General features: G+C 40.6%; 1 protein-coding gene across 3 annotated transcripts in view; it reads right to left on the bottom strand.

The window, feature by feature from the left end:
• vps13d (vacuolar protein sorting 13 homolog D) overlaps window positions 1-22,658 on the bottom strand; it is a 91,615-nt gene that overhangs the window by 10,922 nt on the left and 58,035 nt on the right. For all 3 annotated transcript variants that reach the window (XM_041800132.1, XM_041800133.1, XM_041800134.1), the window contains 16 exons: window positions 21,891-22,066; window positions 20,400-20,523; window positions 19,648-19,883; window positions 19,398-19,500; window positions 16,933-17,090; window positions 16,710-16,818; window positions 14,360-14,530; window positions 13,927-14,028; window positions 13,531-13,680; window positions 7,840-7,989; window positions 7,612-7,708; window positions 7,378-7,526; window positions 5,100-5,234; window positions 4,796-4,963; window positions 4,273-4,405; window positions 449-644 (listed from right to left, as the gene is read on the bottom strand). In XM_041800132.1, coding sequence (XP_041656066.1) covers window positions 449-644; window positions 4,273-4,405; window positions 4,796-4,963; window positions 5,100-5,234; window positions 7,378-7,526; window positions 7,612-7,708; window positions 7,840-7,989; window positions 13,531-13,680; window positions 13,927-14,028; window positions 14,360-14,530; window positions 16,710-16,818; window positions 16,933-17,090; window positions 19,398-19,500; window positions 19,648-19,883; window positions 20,400-20,523; window positions 21,891-22,066 — 2,357 coding nt within the window. The remainder of the gene's footprint in view (window positions 1-448; window positions 645-4,272; window positions 4,406-4,795; window positions 4,964-5,099; window positions 5,235-7,377; window positions 7,527-7,611; window positions 7,709-7,839; window positions 7,990-13,530; window positions 13,681-13,926; window positions 14,029-14,359; window positions 14,531-16,709; window positions 16,819-16,932; window positions 17,091-19,397; window positions 19,501-19,647; window positions 19,884-20,399; window positions 20,524-21,890; window positions 22,067-22,658) is intronic.

The following is a 22,658-nucleotide window of genomic DNA, read 5'->3' on the forward strand; positions in this document are numbered from 1 at the left end:
GCCGATCCTTGTAAATAAGATCGGTGGATAAGATCGGTTTCATATGCCTCTACCTACTGAAATGTGAAAAATGAAAGATGAAAGGAACTGATATAATTTAGTAGTTTGGACAGCAATGCTTTAAACTTTTCATTTATATTTGAGAGAACTACCTCATGTGCAGTTAAAACAACAAGTCTGTATTGTTTCACAGGTATTGTTCAATGTTATTCAATAAAATAAGATTGGAACATTGAAGGTGTATGCTGTCAGTTATAAATAAAAAACCGTATTGGCCAAAATCAGAATCGGCAGGTCAGGCTTTTTAAAGATCAGTGATCAGCCAGAAAATTGCAATCGGTACACCCCTAAATATAACTAATTTGGACTACTCATTAAATTGATTTTGCCACAATATTCTAAATTATTAAGATGCACATGTACATTATGGATGGTAGACTGAACCCACCTGTGGTTACTGAGACTAGCCATGTCCCGCACCGTCTGTGCTGTCTCTGAGGCAAAGTCCAGCGCTCCAGCCACAGGTTTGGTCACAGTGCCCACTAGACCTTTACCCAGGCCAGAGAAGAAGCCGCTAACTCCACCCTCCGTCTTCACACCCTCCACAGTGGACGTGATGATGCTTGTCATGCCTCCAATGATACCTGAGGGAAGAGGAGGCTTATCAAAAAAAGGTGTGGAGGTTCTTAGAGAGAAAAAACACAAGGCTTAAAGTGCATGTAATAAGAAAAATGCACAGCAAGAAAGATTTAGATAGTAAGTGTCTGTGTTAATCTAGACTTAAATGTGGCAGCGTAAAGAGAAATGAAACTAAAAATGGTAGAAAAACACTTAGTGAGATGAGTTTTTGTCATGAAGATCAAGCTTTAAAGAATTAAAGTCCTGTTTTCCACCCTGAAACTGTAAAAATGCATGGTTCCTTTTCAACGTTTCTTCCATGTCTCAGATTTATTGATAATAAAGTCAGAGCTCTGTGCAGGTCTATTACCTGAGAGCTCCATTTCTTAATGACTTCATCATGTAGATGCACTTCAGACAGCATGAGTGCCTGTATCTATGTAACTGTGACAATGCATGGACTGTGATATATCACGCTTCCCTTTCTCAGAATTGAGTTGATACTTCCATGAATCACTGAACCAGTCCAATCAATAGAAGGATTTCCTGAAACAATGAAGAATGTGCTGCAGAGTGAGCTGTCTGGCTTTATGATGGCTTTTCTTCCTCACATTCTTATGAGTAGTTTACAAACCATTTTTCTGAAAAGGCCCTGACGTAATCCTTAGATGCTACGGCAAAGTCTCTCACAAGTTACTCAGGCTGTCAACTTTCCTAGTACTTGATATCGGTATCAAAAAGTACGACTAGTTTATTGAATAATATACATATCTGTAGCCATACTTTTTACACTTTAGGAGCTGCTGCAAAGGAAGAGACAGTGCTGTCTTAAATTGCACAAATACAATGGCAAAATTTGCAACTTGGACAGTATGAAGGAGTTTGTGTGCACCTTCTACTAATTACACCCACTCATTACCCAGTACTGGCTGCAGAGGATGCATGTATTTATTGCCAAGGTACAAATCCAGGATCAATATTGTTTGATTTTAAATGGAATATTAAAAAAGTTTACAAATGTGCTGTTTTGGCAACAACCAGAGTGAAGGAGAAGCTTTATTTATAGGGTTTCCAACATTTTGCCATGCATACAGACATATTTTGTTGAGTTTTTGGACCTCAAAGAACTTCTCTTTCCTCATGTTTGCATCCTTTAAACTTGTCTACATCTAATTTGCATGTTACTGATCACTGAATGACAACTTGGCATATTTTACACCTGTAATTTATTCTTCTTTGTCCCCATTGTATAAATCCCCTACTGGATATTCATCATCTTCTATAACATGTAAAGTATTGTTTGCATGGGACTAGTATTACCTGTGGGCCTTTGTTAATTTGTGAAGCACCCCTGACGTCAGTGTTTGGTGTGGTGCATTTGCACAGGATAAGCAAAGTCTGTAATGAACTAGAATTTACAGATGTTTCTGAAGGAAACATAAATGTGGAGCAGGGCTGCAGCAATGAAAATGCACAGCGAAATTTTACTTCTGAAGTTCATAAAAATGCAGTGTCATGCACACTGCATTCTGCAGGTGGCGTTGTCTGCATGTGTCCTATACATACTGTTAACTAGATTTCACAACACAATAGACAACAGACAGCTTGTACCAAGTGTTTTTGTTATAAAATATTTTTTAGTTCTGTAGTAAGCTGTTCATATTCAGTAAACTTGAGATCAATCTTCCCTAGCATTTCCGTTATGCATCAAGGGTGTGTAACCCACACTACCTGTGATGTCTGCAGCTGATCAGACAGAGAAGAAGAGGAAGAGGAAGAACGTTGAGCATCCCTACCAGTACGAATGTGTGTAAGATGTCTCGTGTTAAATGTGAACCTCTCCTGTCATTTTCAACAGTTATTATGCAGTTGATGCTGTGGTTATAATTCTGAGCTCTATTAAATTTGGTCAGATCAGAAAAAGGAGCATGAGTCTTTAAAAACAAAATACAATTACTGACCTAAACTACAGAGACGCCAATTCATGTGTGTGCAGAAAAATGGTTGGTAATTTGCCCTGGAATTTTTACTCTGCAAATTACAGACATGGTTGATTCACACAGGGTTCAAAAAGAAAAAGACATCCTGCAAGACTGTTAAAGATTACCAGAAGTCCTGAGGAGCAGGTGGCCTAGTGGTCAAAGGCGCTCCCCATGTACGCGGGAGGACCGGGTTTCGACATCGGCCTGAGGCCCTTTACCGCATGTCTCTCCCCCACTCTTGACCCTGTTTCTGACTCTACCCACTGTCCTCCTCTATCTAATAAAGGCACAAAGATGCCCAAAAATGAATCTTAAAAAAAAAAAAAAAAAAAGAAAAAAAAAAATTACCACAAGTCCCAGGTTAATTCCTATTCCTGTCCAAAAAGGGCTTTAGACTAGAACTCTATCAAAGTTTACAAATGTGGTATTTTGACAACACCAGAAGTATAAGAGAAGCTTTAAACATTTTGCCATACTTAAACATTTTGTTTAGTTTTGGGACATAAAGCTACCTCTCTTTCCTCATGCATGCATCTCTTAAACCCATCTTTTTCACAGCTTACTGATCATTAGCTGACATCTAGAAACTCTTCTCTGGCACAGAGGCCTGATTAATAACTCTTTTATTTATTCTTTTCATCTATTAATCCCTTATCGGACGTTCATTATCTTATAACACCTTTGTTAAACTACTTCATTTGACTTTACTAGACTGGCTCTCCTGACTGCCCAATGCTTTAGGGTCCACTTTTAGCTTTTGAGCTCCAAGTATGTAGAATCTTTTGGAACACAAGCTCAGGACTGCAACTCCCATTTCTCAGAGACAGATGTATTCAGTTATGTCCAATGATTTCACCTCAGAATGTGATTGTTTTCTCTGAATAAACACATTTCTGTATGTGTTAATAGCTGTAAATGTGCATCTTTGATTTTTTTTAACTTTTTAAACTTTTTTTTAACCTCCATGATTAATGAGACAAAAATAAAGGTTTGTGGTGTTTATAATGAGCCAAATTTTCAAACATCCCATGTGCCTTTGACAATGCAGGAACTGTGCACCAAAAAGTATTTGACGAAATGTTTTGAATTCGACAGTTGAGGTGGTTTGAGCATCCGATTCAGAATGTAATCACATATGGCAGTATGTACTATGCCCAAGCATGCTTGACCCCCATAGTCCATTTTATTTATTCAATATGAGTGCTCCATGCAGAGCTGGCTCATGGTACACTTCCCTGAACCTTGCATGGATGGAAGAGGTGCGTCTTTGCATGGCATGACTGCTAGACACGACATGCAGCATGTGCTATGAATGGACTTCTGGTTGAATCACCTCCGTAACAGGGCACTAGTCCACTTAGGTGGCCCTAACAGTCAAAGATGCCTCCCTTTGGAGGTCTTCCTGGCATATCCAGCAAGGAAGAGAACCCAGAATAGACCCAACGCTCTTTGAAGGGATTATATGTCCCTTCTGGCTTCAGGATCCCCCCCAGAGGAGGTGGAAAATGTTGCTGGGGAGCAGGATGTCTTGGTTGAATTCTGCCTTCTACCACAGCATTAAGGAGTTTGCAGGGCTCTTGGTTTCTAGCCATGAATTCATTAAATGTTTCTTTTTCCCACGAATGGAACTATTTTTACTGTAACGAGCCACAGAAACAGTTATAGGTCGTACCGTGTGCCAGTCCGTGGATTCCTGCAACCAGGTGCTCTCCACTGGTGGCTCCGTGATATCTGATGTACTCTCGCTCACTCTGGTGTCGGTTGTCCATGGTCTTCCCCAGCCCGTCTGATAGAGTCCCGGCAAACTAACAGAGACAACAGAGGGAAGGTAAGACTAGAATGCCTTTTTCCTCCTCATACACCCCTTTCCTGGCACGGTGCTGTGCAAGCTCATGACTAGCATGCATTGGATGGATTTGACATTTCTAGCTGCAAAAGTCACAACACCCATGCACACATTATACATTACAGATAAGACGAACCCATCAGTCATTTAGACACACTAATATGAATAAAAAAAAGGGGCCAGTTCTGATAATATGCAAAGACCATTAACAGGAACATCAGTGCATTATAATCTATCAATAAAACAGCCATTATGATGATTAAATGCAGCCATTAGTGATTAAATGACAGTAAAAAAACAACCAAACACCATCACAGAATTAAAAAGCAGCTGCTGAGTTTGTCTGTACCTTGGCAGCAGAGTTAGAAACTCCATGAGTCACGTTTCGTATAAGCCCGCCCACATTGCCATATTTGATGAGCTCGGACACGCCCTCAGTGACATCATTGAGGAGGCCCATGGGGTTTCCAAGGAAGTCCACAGAGCCCAGGATCTGAGCGGCCTGACTGATCAGCTCCTGCAGACAGAAAACAGACCATAATAAATACAGAAAAAACTAGTGTATTATTGAGATTTGAGTCTGTGTCAAATTCTGTCTTACAAACATAAAAAATAAAATACAATACTGTGTAAGAGCTGTATTTTCTGCTCACCTCTCTAAAGTGCTTGAGGATGTCGTTGATGATGATCTCCTGAGTCTCGTAGGGATGTACTCTTGTGAACGGGTACATGTTGATGACGGCGTCTTCAAAACGAACCAGAGGAAAACCCAGCGTGCCTTTCAGAGCCTGTGGTGATAAAATAAAGCAATAATCAACAGTTTTGGAAAGAAAAGGATGATTTAAAGGTATAATATGCTCCATTTTCCACTGAAATAACTACAGTAATTTAAAATACACTACTCCTATTACAAATATTTGAAGCGAGTACCTCAAATATTTCCAGCCATTTTCAAAGCCAGAGATACTCTTTAAATTTTAAAGATGAACCAGTGTGTCTCTTGCCATGATGGACACAACATTTTAATTGCTGGATGTTGCATTAATGCCTGCTAGAGAAGGAAGTAGGAAGCTGAAACTGCAAGAGAAAGCTGTTATGTGGCTTTATTTCATTCATGTTTTGTGCTGCTTTCTCATGATAGACCATGATTATTCTGACATGTGCTATCTTCCAAACACCCACTATAACTCCATCACCCCACCTTACCATGACTGCCGTGATGGTCAAGTTGAGACAACACAAGCTGCTAAGCTCTGCCCACCTCCACTGCTTCCTGCTTTGTGAGCTGAAGAGTGTTCAGTAAAACTGCACTCCTGTTTTTACTCTTCAGTAAACCACTGTTTTTGTTTCATGGATGAATTTTAAATAATGAGGGGGAAAAATTATAAAAGTGTCTTCCTGGTAATTGCCATCAGCTGCTTGCAATGCACTTTGGGATATCTTAGAACAGCGTTTCTCAACCTTTTCTCTGTCAAGGCACTCTTTGAGATTTAAAAAAAAATCTCAAGTCCCCCAAAACATGATCTGGACTGTGGTCCCATTTTAACAGATTTTATTGAACGGTGTGAAGATATCCTTGATCCTTGTAAATTCTACATGACTGTGACGGCCGGTGACGTATGCTGTAATAGAATTAGCATGCTAAATGCCTGTATTTGTAAGGACTGGGTGTGTAGAACCTAAAAACACATTATGGGGACACAGGGTGGTCAAAGGCGTGCCCCATAAACGTGGACAGCCTGGATTTGAATCTGGCCTGAGGCCCTTTACCGCATGTCTCTCCCCCACTCTGTTTCCGACTCCATCCACTGTCCTCATCTATCAAATAAAGGCACTAAAATGCCCCAAAAATAAATCCAAAAAACAAAACAAAACAAAACAAAACAAAACAAAACAAAACAAAACAAAACAAAACAAAACAAAACAAAACAAAACAAAACAAAACACACACATTTTAGCCCACCTGCCAAAAAAAGGAAAGGCAGGTCACATTCTCTATGACAGAAATCTGACTGAGAAAGGCTGAGAGAACACAAAACAGGAGGACAACTTTTAACAGATTTTCTCCATCATGGTGGGAAATTCATGCATGAAAACACAACAATGGGTTACAGTTTAGTACATTCACCATATGGAGTGCAGTTTTTCATTGCAATTTAACCCTGCAAAGCTGGCGTACAGACCAGATTACATTAGGTGGATCTGTCTTGCAAAGCTTCAAGCTGATACGCTTTTTCCTGGTCAGAGTATGACCAGACCAATCAGATTTAGGAGTGGACATGGAAGTGATAGCTGTGGGTGTGATTTAGTATAAAATGAAAGTCTACAAACAATGGTGGGGGGGGGATTAGTGCAGCTGCAGCTTTAGCATCACATTTCTTTATTAAAAGAAGAGCAAAGAACCACACTGAAAGTTTTTCTTTGTGGAAAAAATGTTTTTGCTCTTTCCCGTGACTGTTTAATTTACCAACTGGCGAGCTAAGGTAATGCAGTTTACTCCTTTGGGACAGACAAACATCCAACTGATCACCCTCTGAGTTTATTTATTAAAAGTTCAGCCCTTTCCTAAACCCTGTCAAAGGGATGTTGCACAGATGGATGTGAAATAAGCATATCTGGCATGTCAGGTTATCCTCAATTCTAAGTGAGAATAAACACAGAAGGTGGGCAGAGCTGCTCCACAGTTCTCTACATGTCATCTTCTGTTATTGTTTTGATTCTGAGCCCCCCGGCAGCAGAATTTACTGTGCCTTTATTATGTTGAAGGAATATTTAGCCTGACATTTCTGTTATGCAACAATGGACAAAACAAAGAATTTGAAACTGATCAGGAATAAAACAGGTGCAGCCTTAAATGTTGTTTTCTTCAAAGAGCAGATTTATGTAGTGGGACAGAGATGAAATAGATAAATAATAGAAATGCCACGTTACCTTGAGATCAGGTGGCAGTTTGTGGGAGGTGAAGACGCTGAGTTTGACCTGAGGGAGGCTGATCTTCAGGTTCTCAAAGTAGTAACGTTTGGGGGGTCCTGCATCCTCGTTTGGCCTCTCATGGAGGTTTTCATCCAACTTCTCCAGCTCTGCAGTCAAAACAAGTAAGATTTATTTCTGTTTTTATAACAAAAACTACCCGCTTACTCTCAAATATTAAAAATGAGAACCCACCGGCTTCCGTCTGTCCGTAACCGAAGAAGCTGAGCAGCTTGAGCAGCAGTTTCTCCTCAATGATGACTGTGAAGCGGCGCGCAGTAACCATGAGATGCTGTGAATAGATCATGCATGCATACATCAGTAACCACATGCATTTTGCATAACTTGGGCATTTTTAAGCTGAATGTCTGTTGCATTTGGTGATTCATGGGTCCAGGCAATGATTCAGTGTGTGACCCTCACCTTGAAGAGATCAGTGAGCATGAGGTTGCTGGGGACCTTGACTGAGTTGACCTGTAGGGCGGGGCCGCTGTCGTTTATCCCGCTGTCACTGGAGCCGGGGGTCACGCACAGCATCACGGGCTGGGTTGTGCCCAACAGCTGGTTATCCACCTGGAAACAACAATACAACAGAACACAAATTCAGAAAATGGACTCAACTAAAAACTTCATTTATGGTGCTGACCAGAAGGCATATAAAGAAAATTTCTATGAGTAATGATGACACTGTATTTTAAATTCTGGATAAAACCAGTGAATGTGTGTAAGTAGGCTGTATAATCTTAGCCTAGCACAGTATTTCTGCATACACCTGATGCAGTTATGAGCATGATTGCCCAGTACTCAACCTAACCTCCCATTAGTGTTTGCATGTTTACTGATTCCACTCACATGGACACTAGATGGTGATAACAACTTACATATGTTAATTTTGCAGATGTTTTTAGTTGAATGATACTTCAGCTAGCATAGATGGTGGGAACCAAAAGTTATTAACGTAGAAGTAACAAACCAAGGAATAGTACAATGTGCGTAAAATTTTCAGTTTAAACATATTGCAAAAAGTTTCACCCTATAGTAATTTCATTTTGGAATTTTCTGAATCTGGTTATGGATTAAAACCAGTGCATGCACGACTGCATGACAAAAAATACATTCGGACCTATATTTGGACATGCCAGCTGAGAGGAGGATCAGGAGAGTCACATCTATTATGCCACATCCATTTCCTGAGAGGGGTGGGGTCAGGGGCGGAGTCAGACAGCTCATTAACATTTAAAGCCACAGACACAGAAATAGCTCGTTCTGAGCAGGGCTGAAACAGAGGGGTTTTTAGACGTGCAAAAATCCAATACTGGAGTGTTTTTCCAGCAACAAACTCCACAGGCATGTTTTGGGGAGCGCTGAGACCAATATTAACTTGTCTTAAGAGGGTAAAATATGTCCCCTTTGAAGAATATAGGCCAAACTAACAGTACCATTTATCACTTTAAGACCTAAGCTATGTTTAAGTTGTCTCTCCTGGACTTGTTGTCTTAAAAAGCTTGCAAAACATAAACCTGTGGTGCACAGTTAAGCTCTAAACATCTTTTTCTTCAGGACAACCTGGGCTTTAAGAATACATGGACAGCAGTAATGTCACCTGAATTTTAAAAAGTTATGGGACTATAAAGACAAAAGAAAAAACTAAACAGAAATTAAAACTCAAAGACTTTTATGTGCGAAACACAGTAAAAAATAATGGCTAATACTTGAGTTGTCCAGTGTTCTCCAATCTCTGGGAACAAAACGGGAAAAATAATTATTCTGTATAAAAAATTACTTAAAATATTCACACATTTAAAAAAAGTCTTTACTCTTTTTTTGCATTAGTTTTTTGTGCCTTTATTCAATGCAGGTCATGTCTGCAGAGACAGAGTGCCCTCTATCTCTCTCCATTATGAGATATTCAGGCCATCTTTTGCACGAGTTAAGTTTAGCAAAGCATGGCGCGACGATGGAACAGCCTGCCACTGGTTGTCTCCACCCATGTGACAACCATTATGGGAAAACAACAGGGTGGATAGCATTAAAGAAATGTCATTAAATCTGAGTTACTAGTTTTGATTTCATCTCCAAAGACCCCAGAGAGTCACTGAAGTTCCATATTTGCTATAAAAGCTTCTGTAAGGGCGATAAAGGTGTGGATAGCATCATTAGAACGGCACACCAGCAGGCTGCAAGAGGAACAAAGTAAGTAGCTATGAGTTATGGTTTAAAAGTTATTTCACTTTTATATAAGACCTCTGTCTCAGAGGGTTAAAGCCATGATTTGATGCCACTATGACTGTAGACGAAACAGTAATACCCCCATTATAAGACTTAAAAAGGCAAAAAAAAGGACCATCATAGCAATCAGGGGAGTGTGTGCATGTCTGATTGTGTTGAACACTGTGATTTGACAGACTGAGTCATGTGATATCGCACCATTGTGGTATCAATATGAATGTGTCAAGGCTTACAGACAACAGACTTTATTATGGTTCCATAAGGTTATGGTATTAAGATTTTAATAACTAATGAAGTTACGCTTTTGTGCCTCACACAGAGTGATCACAGCACATTTCTGGGCATTTCTGATGTTGTGGGAATGCTCCAGCAAGTTAAAACTCAAATCCTCCATCAACATTAAACTTTCTGTGCTCTATGTGTTCAATGAAAGGAGAGAAAATAAAAGAATGTGCTTTAGTTTGGGTCTATTAATAAAGAAAAACTGCAGTCTGCCATGTGAATACCAACACACTAGCTGGCAGGTGCATCAGGCTCTTCGGGAATGAGAGCTGACACTCTGACTGTTTTATTTCCTGTCTCCCACAACCCACCTTAAGGCATACATTGGGATTTTACACTTTCTGGACTTTAAAATGTAGACAGACACCGAAAATCACTTCATGCCACATGCTTTAGAAAACAAGCTCTACCAGCTCAAATGAGGCCTCTATATCATTCCAGATTTTATTTTACTTTCTAAGAATTTGTCAGCTAATGCTGCAGGATTTTTAATATATTGATGAAAAGTTCAGCAAAAAGGCTCATGTAAATATATCATGGAGGAAGAAGTGATTATTATTCTGCCCTGGGTTTCTTTATCGATTCACGTCTTCTGTCTTTCTGTGAGGAAAAAGTAAAAGCACCAAAGTTTACAGCAGTGACAAAGCTGTTTTAAATATTTATGACTCTGAAGAAACAACACAGGGAAAACATGGATGTGCCTCTGGTGTAGAAAAGCTTCACTGCTTCGTTGTTTGTGGCAAAAATGTTGGTGTTTCCAACCTTATTTAAAATTATAATTCTGCAGACAGAAGACCTGGCATTGTTTTAGTGTTTTTAGGAACTGAGACCAGGCTTTGGACTCCTCTTCATGCATGCTACGACTGTTGTTTCAAGTTTCCAAAGGCACAAAAAAGGCATGCTGGTATGGATAAAAGGAATAAAAGGGCTTAGAGGTATAAAACTCTGACAATTCAAAACAGGATCTACATTGCAGTGTTTGCATTAAAAAAAAACTTTTGCAAAATAGATCTAAAATGTCTACCTTTGTGGTATTATGGCAGACATGATGATAACTCAGAGGGTCTTTCTGACTCTTTGTCATAAGACGTTCCCAGTCTCACAACCACAAAAGCCTGATTTTATCATACTGTACTTTTTATTATTCTTCCTGTGTTTTTGTTTTTGTTACCTGCCAAGGGACTGTGGATCCACATTAGCATTTTTGCTAACTTCTGCATGTTTATATGCGGGTATTTTTAACAAATTTACATGTTCACTGCTTCTAAAAAGAATAAACAAATCAAAAACAATAGCAACCTATCAGCCCCCATCAGTGTTCCTACAGTTTGAGGTTCCTCAGGGTTGCATCACTGGACCTGTTTTTGTTAAAACTCCCTCTCTCTTACTACATTAGCATCTTTAGCTAGTATAATAACTCACACCACATCACTGTGCTGGTCTTTAATGACCTGAACTGCATCACAAAGGTCACATTTTGCAGCCTTAAATATAAAACAAAGCAGGGGACTGATTCACAAAAGATGCTTTTGCAGCCACTAAACCAATCTAAAGAGCAAAACTGCATGCAAACTGCCCTGCTAGGCAGCCTGAGTGCATCTAGTCTTTCTGCAAGTTGAATAGATATATTCCAAAACAAGGCCAGTTTACTCATAAAGGGGGCAATTTTTCCTCAAATCACTGCAAAGCTGTTCAGCCTCTCTGTGCATTTTTTATGCAGAGAAGCAACGGCTCTCATGCCATTTGCACAGCAACTCAAACACCATGTCCTCAGTATGATATGATGATATGCGATGTCAGATTGCATCCTGAAGCATCACAAGCTTGCTGTCCATACAACACCAGTTAAAAACATAATTGTCTGACCTATAAATTTCAGTTTCCCTTGTCAGAAATATGACAACTGGCACATTTTGCAGCCTCAAATATAAAATAAAGTGGGGAAATTATTCACAAAAGGTTTGCACTGCTTTTGCAGCCACTAAACCCATTCAAAGAGCCAGGGTGCAACAGCTTTCATGCCATTTTCAGAGCGATGCTAACACAAAGTCCTAACAGCATGTAAATGTCAGATGTCCCACTGCATCCTGAAGCATCACAAGCTCCCTGTCGATACTGCATCAGTTAAAAACATATTCCTGCCCTTTACATTCCAGTTTTCCCTTGTCTAATATATGACAACTGTCCCTTTTATTTTTGAATGAAGACAAATGAAATCCTGACACTTTGTGTTGTACTTACTACATTAGTATCTATAGCTAGAAATAACTCACACTTCATCATTGGGCTGGTCTAAAGTAGGGGACTGATTAACAAACGGTTTGCACCGTTTTGCATCCACTAAACCCATGCAAAGAGCAAAAATGCATGCAAACTGCCCTGCTAGGCATCCTGCATGAACCTAACCTTCTTGCAAGTTAGGAAATTATGGAATATGCAGCCACCTAACCTGTGCAAAGGGGGAAACTGCATTCAAACTGCTCACAAATGTGTTGTACTTGAGAGAAACACAGCTGCATATACACAAATCATTGTCTATGCTCCCATAAGTGGTGTAGAAAATAATTATTTTCACAATGCATCGTGATGCAGACATGGGTGACCCTGCATCGATGCAGAGGCAGCTCATGATCAATGCAGACGGATGCTGCATGTGTGTCGCTGCAGCTGGACTAACTTTAAAGATCCAAATAATGTCCAGCTCCTTCTAAACTTGGCTGCTTTCAAAGCATTCAAGTATATTTTAAATGGTGCAGCTGTTCTTGTCTATGTGGTAGCAGTAGTCACACATGATAATAAACTAATCAACTCCTTTGTTATGAGTGTGCTGGAGAGTCTATTTGGAAATACCTTCAAGAGCGCAGAGATACGCAGGGAGTCAGGGAGGATTGGAATAGAAGACAGCGAAGAGAAGTTTAAACCGAGGATGAACGCTAATATGTTTGTTATGGGAAAAACCTAAAACTTCAATCATATTATCAGTTATTAAGCCTACCTCAATATCTCTTTCAAAAGCTGTTACTTTCAGGCAAACCTTTTACTTGAAGGAAAATAATATGAATCTAGTGATTTTTTATAGTGTATATCATTAGGTATAGAAAATGGAGGATGCATTGGATGAACTATGATGCATTGCAAAATCGAATAAAATTGAATCATTGGCCTGATAATCAGAATCGAATCGTGACACCAGTTAGGATGCACAGCTCTAGTTTGGAGTCTGGATGCATGTTTCTGCACCTTGTCAGCACAGACTCTGAGTTCTCATCTGTAACTTACAGTTTTCTTTTCTGTCACTGTCGTATCTAATGTGATCTTTGCACAAAGCCGATGATTTTCCACATGACTAGTTGCAATCACATGCACAATTTGAGCTCAGCTGTAAGATTTTGTGGTTATATTAACCCTGGTATATCATTAGTAGCATCTCTTTGAGGATAGGCTGCTAAATCCAGCAGATTCTGCGTTAATCTTAGTGCTGCTAGCTGGATCAATCCGTTCTTGTGCATCTAGCCATGGGTGTATATCTGCTTTTCTCTGTGGGTATTATTAAAAAGACTGTTACACAAACATCTGAGCTTTTTTCAGGTGTGTTAAACTCACCTGGATGTTCTGAATGCTGAGCTCCAGCACCTCGTTGGATGCAGTGCGGATAAAGTGGACATCGATACCGGACAGCGTGGTAAACACAAGCTCTTCAGGAGCTTTGTTGACCAGAGAGACACCCACACCTTCCTCCAGGTTCACCAACACCTTCGAGACAACATGAAGAAGATTTCAGAGGAGAGAGTTTTCAAAGAAGGGAGCACAGTGAGCACCTATGAGCTTCAGTAACTCCTACAGAGCACAGATGTTTTTATAGATCAAAACTCCACAAAAAAGAGCAAATGTCATAGAAACTCTTTAAACAAAGAAGGTGTTATGGAGGAACTACAACTTCTCTGTCAGGTAGAAATGTCTGTGACACACCAAATAGAATAACTCCAAAGTATCTCGTACCTCCAGCTCCTGCTCCGGCTCCTTCTTCACCTCCTCTTTGCTCTTCTCCTGATCAGTGCTGGGGGAGCTCCGGAGCATTCTCCTCTGGTTAAAGTCACTGATCTAAAAAAAACAAACAGAGAAACTTCTGTCAGCAGAAATCATAAGAGCATCGCTGTGCCTGAAAAGTAGAAATTATCAGATGTTATCAGGGAAATTAAGCTCATTTATATTCAGCAAGATGCTCTGCTATCTGACGAAGCTGCATAATTACAAGTATTTTAAAAAAAGAGAAAACACAAAAGATAAAAAAGTGTTATCAGCCTTTGTGCTCAACCTTTAGAGTGACCCTTAAAGACGATCAAAGTCTCTTATCATCAAAAACAATTAGCCTCAGCTGGAAAAGCTGCTCATTATCATTCACTTTAATATGATGAAAGATTATTTTCCTCACCTGCAGGACTCGTGTGGGTCCGTCTGGCAGCACCTGGACTGACAACACACCAGAACCAGGTCTCATCTTCTGGTTGATAAATTGCTGCTCAGGTCCAGGGTCCATAAGGCCAGAGTCCGGTCCCAAAACCACTTCTGCTCCATCATACAGGCCTGCAACACCACCTTTCACCTGGAGGACACAAATCAGACTTTAAAACAACTGAGGAGAAATAAAACTGCAAGCATAAACATGTGTGCTCCATCTCTTTGAGTCACAAAGTGGCAGGTTTAATGTAGATGCAACATTTCCATGTTCTGGATTGTCTCATTTTTTTTTAGGCATGTGATGGAAGAGCTTCAGTGAGAGTTGCTAAAATACACGTGGAGGGCAGACAGGATAAAATTGTTTTGGTTTTTAGCTTTTTAGCATCTACACAGAAAAGCTAACAGAAGAAACAGTTTCTAAAGTTGAGCAGTGATATGACCAGAGTAAGATGAGTGACATAGAGGTGGAAAAAATCTGTGTTACAGACAACGATAACTAAATAAGAAGAAAATAAAATTCTGATAGGCCCTGCTAGGCAGGATTCATGGATAAGAAGCCTTTTTGAAGAGAAGAGGGGTGATAATCATGATTTTGAGTTTGGTGACAGGTCTATTCAAAATAAAAAAAATGCACCTGCACAATGTATAATGTGCAGGTTTCAGCTTCTAAAATGTGAAGGTTTTTATTGCCTTGTCATTTATGATAGTATCTGAAAGAGCTTCACCTCTGACTGACAAAAGGAGCTGTGTTATGACGTTAAGACAGGAGTGTCTAAACTTTTTCCACTGAGGGCCACATGCAGAAATGTAAAAGGATGTTGGGGCCACTTGAATATCCTCAAAGTGAGGCATATGAAAGTTTGCAAAACCAATATAAGATAAGTTAAAAAAGCTTGGTGATTAAGTATGCCTTAAATGGCTAGTTTATTCAGGAAGCAGCAAAAACCCAGAGCGGAGCAGGCATCAGTGACAGCAGAATTACATTAGGCCAGCCACACACTAGATGATTTTTAAATCTTAAACAATTTTAAAACCGTGGGAGACCACCGACATGAGAAAAGTTTCAAACGATTTTTTCATCTTTAATCCTCTGAACATACACACTTGACAACTCAGCCAGATTATCAGATCACTGGAGACCACACACCTGCTGACCTGCCTACGACCTCACGTGACTTCAGAAAAAAACAAACATGGATGTGTGTCGATACCATCTTGCTGTCTCTCCACAACAGAGTGTCCTGGCATGCGTTACAGGTACAGCAAAAATCATAAAACAAGGGAAAGACTCAGGACAAAACCCTGGCTGGAATTAAGGTAAAGTTGTGTTTATGATTGTGAGCAGTTAAAGTACATACGATCCGTCTGGTGACGCTACCCAGTGTGCTCGCTCTCACTGGCTGTTGTGAGTACTCCGTCAGCCGCACTACGACCTAGAATTGCAACTATCAAACATGTTTGATATTTACGATTCAGGGTCTGGGAGGCTACGACGCAGTTTGGGGCAGTAAATTAATCCTGTTGACACCACACAGACTATTCGGACAAATAATCGTTTGCAACCAGGCTCAAGTCGGGACACGCCCCCACAATCGTTGGAGGAGTCAAACCTTGCCTAAAATCAGGCTTAAAATCCTATAGTGTGTGGCCAGCCTAAGCCAGAAGCAGAATAAAGGAGAAGCTGGGATGGAGGAGGGTTGCAAGAGTAGCTTGCAGAGAAAGCAGCAGAGTGTGGCCATGCAAGAGCAGCATAAGAGCAAATCAGCTGGCTGTCAGTTGATGAGGGCTTGCTTTGACTAACCCTCGATTTTAACGGCTTACAAGACAAATAGACAATCATTTCCAGGTTTTTGGGTAAGTCAATCAGATTTCAGAGAGCCTTGTTCCTCCCTAACTAACACTGGCTCTACCAATGGAATATTATTGGCACTGCTATCTGCTGCTGTAACCCATCAGAGAGTTCGTAAACAAAATATTTTTATTATTTTGATTGCAAATATGTTTAACATGTAAAGTGTTGTCTCAATTTAGTCACAGAAGACCATAAATAAATTCTTCTTGTTAAGATAGTTGTTTACAGAATTAGCATGATATCCCTGCCTTGTGCTGAAAGTATGAAGGAGGCCATATTTGATTTTATTTCTAGAATTAAATTTGGACTGCTGGCCCCATTTGGCCCTCAGGCCATAGTTTGGACACCCTCGGTTTGAGGGAAAATTGTAATGAGTTGTGTCACAGTCTGTTTTCACATTCTATGAACTCAACAACTATTCAATAATTAAAGAAAAAGTCGAAGACATTTCAGTCTGACTTTCTGCACCTACCTGCACTACCAGCCGAGGAAGCCCACAGGTCAGCATGTCTGAGCTGAAGTACCAGGTCTGGGTGGTGCTGCGTCGAGAGTCCGGCCTACGAAGCATCAGCGGCTCAAAACTGGGAGATAGAGAAAAGACAGTTATCCAAAACTGACAGTTCAGCATTCCTGAGAAAAAACATTGATTGACTGGAGCATTTAAGAGTCACTATAGGAGCAGGCCCAGTACCAACCTGTTGTCACTAACAGCTGCGAGTCCAGCGATGTCCAGCACTAGGGAGGAGTCCAGTGGGCGTGGCTGAGCTGGTTTGCTCTGCGGCGGGCACGAGCCTTCGTGACACAGCATACCAGAGCCGGTCATCCTCCACAGCTGGGAGCGCTTCCCTGGTTCCTGCAAGGGGCAAAGGGAGGGGTTAAGGGGTAGAAATAGGACTGGCCCTTAATCATTGGCATGTCCTTATTTATAAGGCTATGCCAAGCGGCAACCTCCAATCCTGAAAAATGAAGCCAACGGGAAGTGCAAAAAATTGCAATACCGCGAGAGTCCACTTGAGGCTGGCTGCAGGAATACCAGGAGTTCCGTCTGAACGCCAATTAAAAAGCCGTATTTTACACTACAAATAAAGTGGTTTACAGCCTGGTTCAAACTCTCATTAGCTAATGTCTTCATGTGAAATTTTTTTTGTACCACAGTGGTTTAGATTAACCTTGCAAAGCATTTTGATACGCTTGTTTCTGTGTTTCTCACTGGCGAATCCATCTTGCAAAGCTCCCGTCTGAAATGTTTGGGCCTGGTTAGAAAGTGACAGGACCAATCAGCGAGGAGGGGCAGTACTTTCAGGCACGGCGGAGTTGTGACGTAAGCAAGCAGCAACAAGAGGCCGATGGTAGACATTAGCATGGATGCTGCTAAAGCGCCAGTTTTATCAGAACTTGACGCCATTTCTTTGTTTAAACAAAGAACAGCAGTGAGTTGTTTTCTTTTCAAAAACGACAAAAGTTGTGTACTGACATGTCTACAGTAGCCATGGTTCACATTATTTCTCAGTAGCTGAGCATGCACCTCCGTAGCAGCGACGACGTCACATGTTTTTGTTGCTCTGATTGGCCCGTAAAGATGTGACAGACAGAACGTCATCCAATCACCCATGTTTTTTTTTTTTTTCAAAGGCTCTGCCCTTTCCCAAATGCTGTGTATGAGAGGTTTCCCAGATGGATGTGTGAAACACATCCATCTTAAGTATCAGGTTAGGTTTAGATTATATTTAGGAAAAACCTCACTGTGCACTGATTAGAGCATCTCATTTGATTGACAGATAGCTCGACAGGCAGAAGCTTTGTTTCTGTAAACCAGAATGCTAGCTGGCTAGCTGACAGGAAGTCAGGCTTAGTGGGGCGGGCCGTAAGGTTGATCCAAAGTTCGGTTGAGACAGCGATTTCAAGAAGGGAGCCACTGCAGATTGGCTTCAAAAGCAGTTTGAGTCTGCCTATTGTAATCAGATAGCTGACGTCGCACAGGCTTTGTATAATTCTTTCTGCAGTCTGTGGGCTATACTCAAACTGCATCCATCATACTTGATTTCACTGAAAAGTGCTGGAAGCTACAGTCTTCACTCAGTGACTCTTTACTTTTGCCCCCTGTGCCCACAGTCTGTCTTGAAATGGTTAAAAGGATCTTCAGGTCCTGCTCCTGCAGGAGCAATCAGATCTTATGTCTGGGGGAGCTGGTCTCTTTAAATGTTTCTAACAGTAGACTGAAGGCACTGGAGCTTTGGATTGTAAATGCTTTTGATTAATGACTGATAAGCTCTGTGACTCTGGATTGGCTGATCTATGTTTGTAACCGCCCTGTTTCATGTCTATAACTCTGTTAAAAGTGTCTAGGTCAGGGCAGTCTTGTAAATGAGATTCCTGATCTCCATGAAGTTTTCCTGCTTAAATAAATTAAATTAAAAAAAATTAAACAAATAAACAAAATGAGTCTACTTGCTTTGTTGACAAGGAAAATACAGAGATTAGTGATAGTTTTGAAGTTTATATTACTCGACTCAAAAAGCAGAAATATTAGGTAGCATAAAAAGTATGAACCCTGAAGTTTATACCTCACTGCTTTCAAAATATTGTAATATTTTCCAAAAATTAAAAGTTTTTCCTTTTCCTGAAAATAAAGGTACCTCTACAAAGTTCAACAGTGGCCCAATTGTAATCTCAACAGCCTTGCAAGCATCCTCATAAACCTTTGAAGTAAGACTTAATACTAAAATAATTGCAGCCTTTTATGTGATAATGTACCTGCACAGCCTGACATCAGGATTGCAAGTGTGATTAGCTTAGCTGTGCAGCACTTGTTAGATACTAAGATCAAGTTCTGCTCAAGTTCATCCACTTCCATTGATTGAAGAAGAATAAATCTGCTCTGGTGTTTGATTTTTTGGTGTCAAGTTCATGAAAACAAGTCCTGAAGTAAGCTCTATTGTATTTTCCTTCCTGGATTTTTCATTAAAAATTAAATAAATGAAAAATACAGAGATAACAGGGCTGCAGTCCACGAACTAAATTATTTTCTTTTAGTCAACAAACAATTCATCAAATTATGTTAATGAGTCTGCTTCAAACTTTTGAAGAGTAACTTCCTTTTCATCTTTTTCACATCAAAGTGTGCAGGTTTATTCTAGGTCATTTAAACTCTATAAAGTACCTTCTTTTTCAGGATGACTCTCTGAGTCTTTGTGTCGACATCCAGTACGAGTTCAGCCGAGCTCACGGGGCGCTTCTTCCCAACAGGTCGCCTCTCAACACTCCTGCATTGGTAAAAAGAAGCAGCTTACTTTTATGACTCTAACTTTATAGCAGGTTAAAAACCATCATTAACCAGATCTGTCCCAGTAAGACAAGCCAAACAGACAGTGGATATAAAATCATGTATTTGAACAAGTTACTGGTCTTACTGTGAGAACGTATGTGTGGCAGCGATGTAGATGAAGTTCTCGTAGTAGAGCTTGTTGTATTCTCTGAAGAAGTTCATGTCGGCTGTGACCTCTGAGGATCCGGCTCCTTTCACGGTCAGGGTGAGGTAGGGGGGCAGCGTGGGCTCATCACAGGCATAGTCAAGCATCGAGCCCGCCTTCACCTCAGTGTGCAGCCGGATGTCTGCCACGCCGTGCTGCCAGAACTGGATTGGAACCTGCAGGGATTCAAACGAGGGACACCTTTCAGTCCACTCTCTTCTGTCTGCTTTTACTGTGACGGAGTGGTGAAAGCATCACTTAAAAAACAACGTGGGGAAGGTGATTTCAAGGGTGAAAGCAAAAGGCTCCAGCTAAGAATTGTCAGCTATATTTTTTAGTAATTTACACATGAGTGCCTGCAGAAAGCTTCAGTAAGCTTCAAACTAAGTGCATGTCAGACCTTGACAGCAGGATGAGAGCTGTCTGATTCTGACATTCTTTTCAACCTCCTGAAAAAAAAAATGTAATAAATCCAACTGAATTCATCATCATTGTCTTTTAGGAGTGCCTAAAAGTTTGTCTTTTAACCTTTTTAAGTGCCTGATTTCAGCAAGTTTATGAGGAAACGAAGACAACATTCGCCTGTTCGCATTCTAACACTGGTGGCAGAGGAGGCCATCAGAGCCATGAAGACTGCAGGAGCAGGGATCAAACCCTTCAAATGAGCCAAAGCTGCATGTAAGGTGCCTTACTTCAGAGATGTTGTCGATGCGGAAAGGTGGAGGCAGCTGGTCGGTGTCAGTGAAGGAGATCTGGTACGTGGCTCCCTTCAAGGTGATCTCAGTCCGCAGGAAGAAGCAGTTCCCCAGAGTGTCCCTGCTCAGACAAAAATCCACGTTAAAGCTCTTTAGTTCTTTATTCACTCAAAACAGAGAGTTTTTGATGTGAAGATTTCAGACTAAAATAGAGACAGAAATATGCATGTCAAGTTTAAACCCCAATTCCAAAAATGTTGTTGAGTAAAGTGTGAGAAAAACAACCCAAAGTGATTTCTAAACCCTATTTAACCCGTATTTAATGGCACAAAGATGAGACGGGGCAAGAAATTCCACAAATAGGTTACTGAAAACTGATGATAGTGCCATGACTGGGTATAAAAGCAGCACTCATGAGAGGCAGTCACTGATTATAAACATTGCAGCAAGTGACTAGACTTTGTGAAGGACTGGACAAAAAGCCCAACACTTTATGAACAATATTTCACAACATGCAAGTGCAAGGAGTTTCGAGATTTGACCATCTATGCACCAAAAGATGTCATCAAAAGATTCAGAGAATCTGGAGAAATCTCTGCATGTAAGGGGCAAGGCTGACAATCAACAAGTAACCTTTGACCCCTCAGGTTGTTCTCCAAGCCCTATTTTTAAAACCATTTTGTCTCTCCTGGACTGTTTGTCTCAAAAGCTTGTAAAACATGAAAACCTATGGTGCATGGTCAAGCTCTAAACATCCTTTTTTTTCAGGACAGCCTGCGATATAAGGCCTTTAATGCCGGAGACAGAAACGATATATATCCATTTTTGTTTTGATAAAGTTTTCCGTAAACACGGGATTGTTTCAGGAAATGTCAGCAAAAGCACAGAACAATTGAAAACGACTAAAACGCTGTAATACAGACACAGTCAGACATGGAAACAGCTCGTTCTGAGCAGGGCTGAAACAGAGGGGTTTTTAGACGTGAAAATCCAATACTGTGTTTTTTCAGCAACAGACTTCACAGGCATGTTTTGGGGACCTTTGAGACCAATATAAACTTGTCTCAAAAAGGTAAAATATTTCCCCCTTAAGCAGTTTAAGATCCTCATGAAGCAAAAATGGGAAAGAATTCCACCTTAAATATTAAGCAGTAGTGTCTTTAGCCCCCAATTAGCTACAGAGTGTTATTAGAATAAAAGGTGACAGAACAGAGTGGTAAAAATGCCCCAACTTTTTTGGAATTGGATTTGTATTTTGAAGTTTATGGAGGATTGAAAGTGGCTATGTTCCAGGAAAAACAGTTAGTTCCTGTTGATTTAGTAGCAAAAAGAATCAATGCAAAAATTAAAAGTTTGAAGAAGAAATCCTCATAATCACCCATTCACCAGTGAGATGAACGATATCTTAGTTTAAGAAGGTGGAATGTTGTACTAGCTGCTCAGAGAGCTGTTTTATGCCGGCAAGAGAAAATGCAGGTGTGAGCTCACCTCATGTTGACGTGGAAGGACTTTGGTTTGTTGACCTCGAAGCCTCCAGACCAGGTGCAGTTTTTGGTGTCCATGAGGCGTACGCACAGCAGCTGGTCGTAGTCATTACGAGGCCAGTGGAAGACGACGCTGGAGCCCGGCAGGGTGGAGATGTAACCCTCGGGGTTGGCCGTGCCCTTCAACAAATCAAATACTTATTAATGACCTCTGCTGGATTGTCTTTGTAGTACTTTAGCGGTGTGGAGCTGAAGGAAAGGGACTACAGACAGAGTTTTTCTCTGGAGACACATATTTCCCCATAGAAATAATAAAGTGTATTACAGTGTTTTGTTTGGTATTCTATCATGTCATACTGTGTTGTAGCATACAATCAATTAAATTCTATTTAAACCACATCACAAAATATGTGGCCGATGATATGGTCCTGCTTCCAGAAATGCCCTTTCTAAAACCAACCTTGAATTAGAACCAGAAATAGCCTCATCATCTAAACCAGTGGTTCTCAACCTTTTCAGCCCACAACCCCCAAAATAAAGGTGCCAGAGACCAGGGACCCCCACTGTACCTGAAGGCGGTTAAACACAAACATGCACATACAAAAATAGTCATGTACAGACAAAGACTCCCATAAGGGGGGGGGGAAAGGGAGCCCTTTCTGGGACCCAGCCAAACTGGGGGACCAAGTGGCAAAAACAGGCATAAAAAGTCGTAATGGGGGATTAAAAAGTGTCCGAAATGGGTTTAAAATGGAAAAAATGGGCTGACAAT

Source organism: Cheilinus undulatus, linkage group 11 (genome assembly GCF_018320785.1).
Source record: "Cheilinus undulatus linkage group 11, ASM1832078v1, whole genome shotgun sequence".
In the NCBI taxonomy this organism is placed as follows: Eukaryota; Metazoa; Chordata; class Actinopteri; order Labriformes; family Labridae; genus Cheilinus; species Cheilinus undulatus.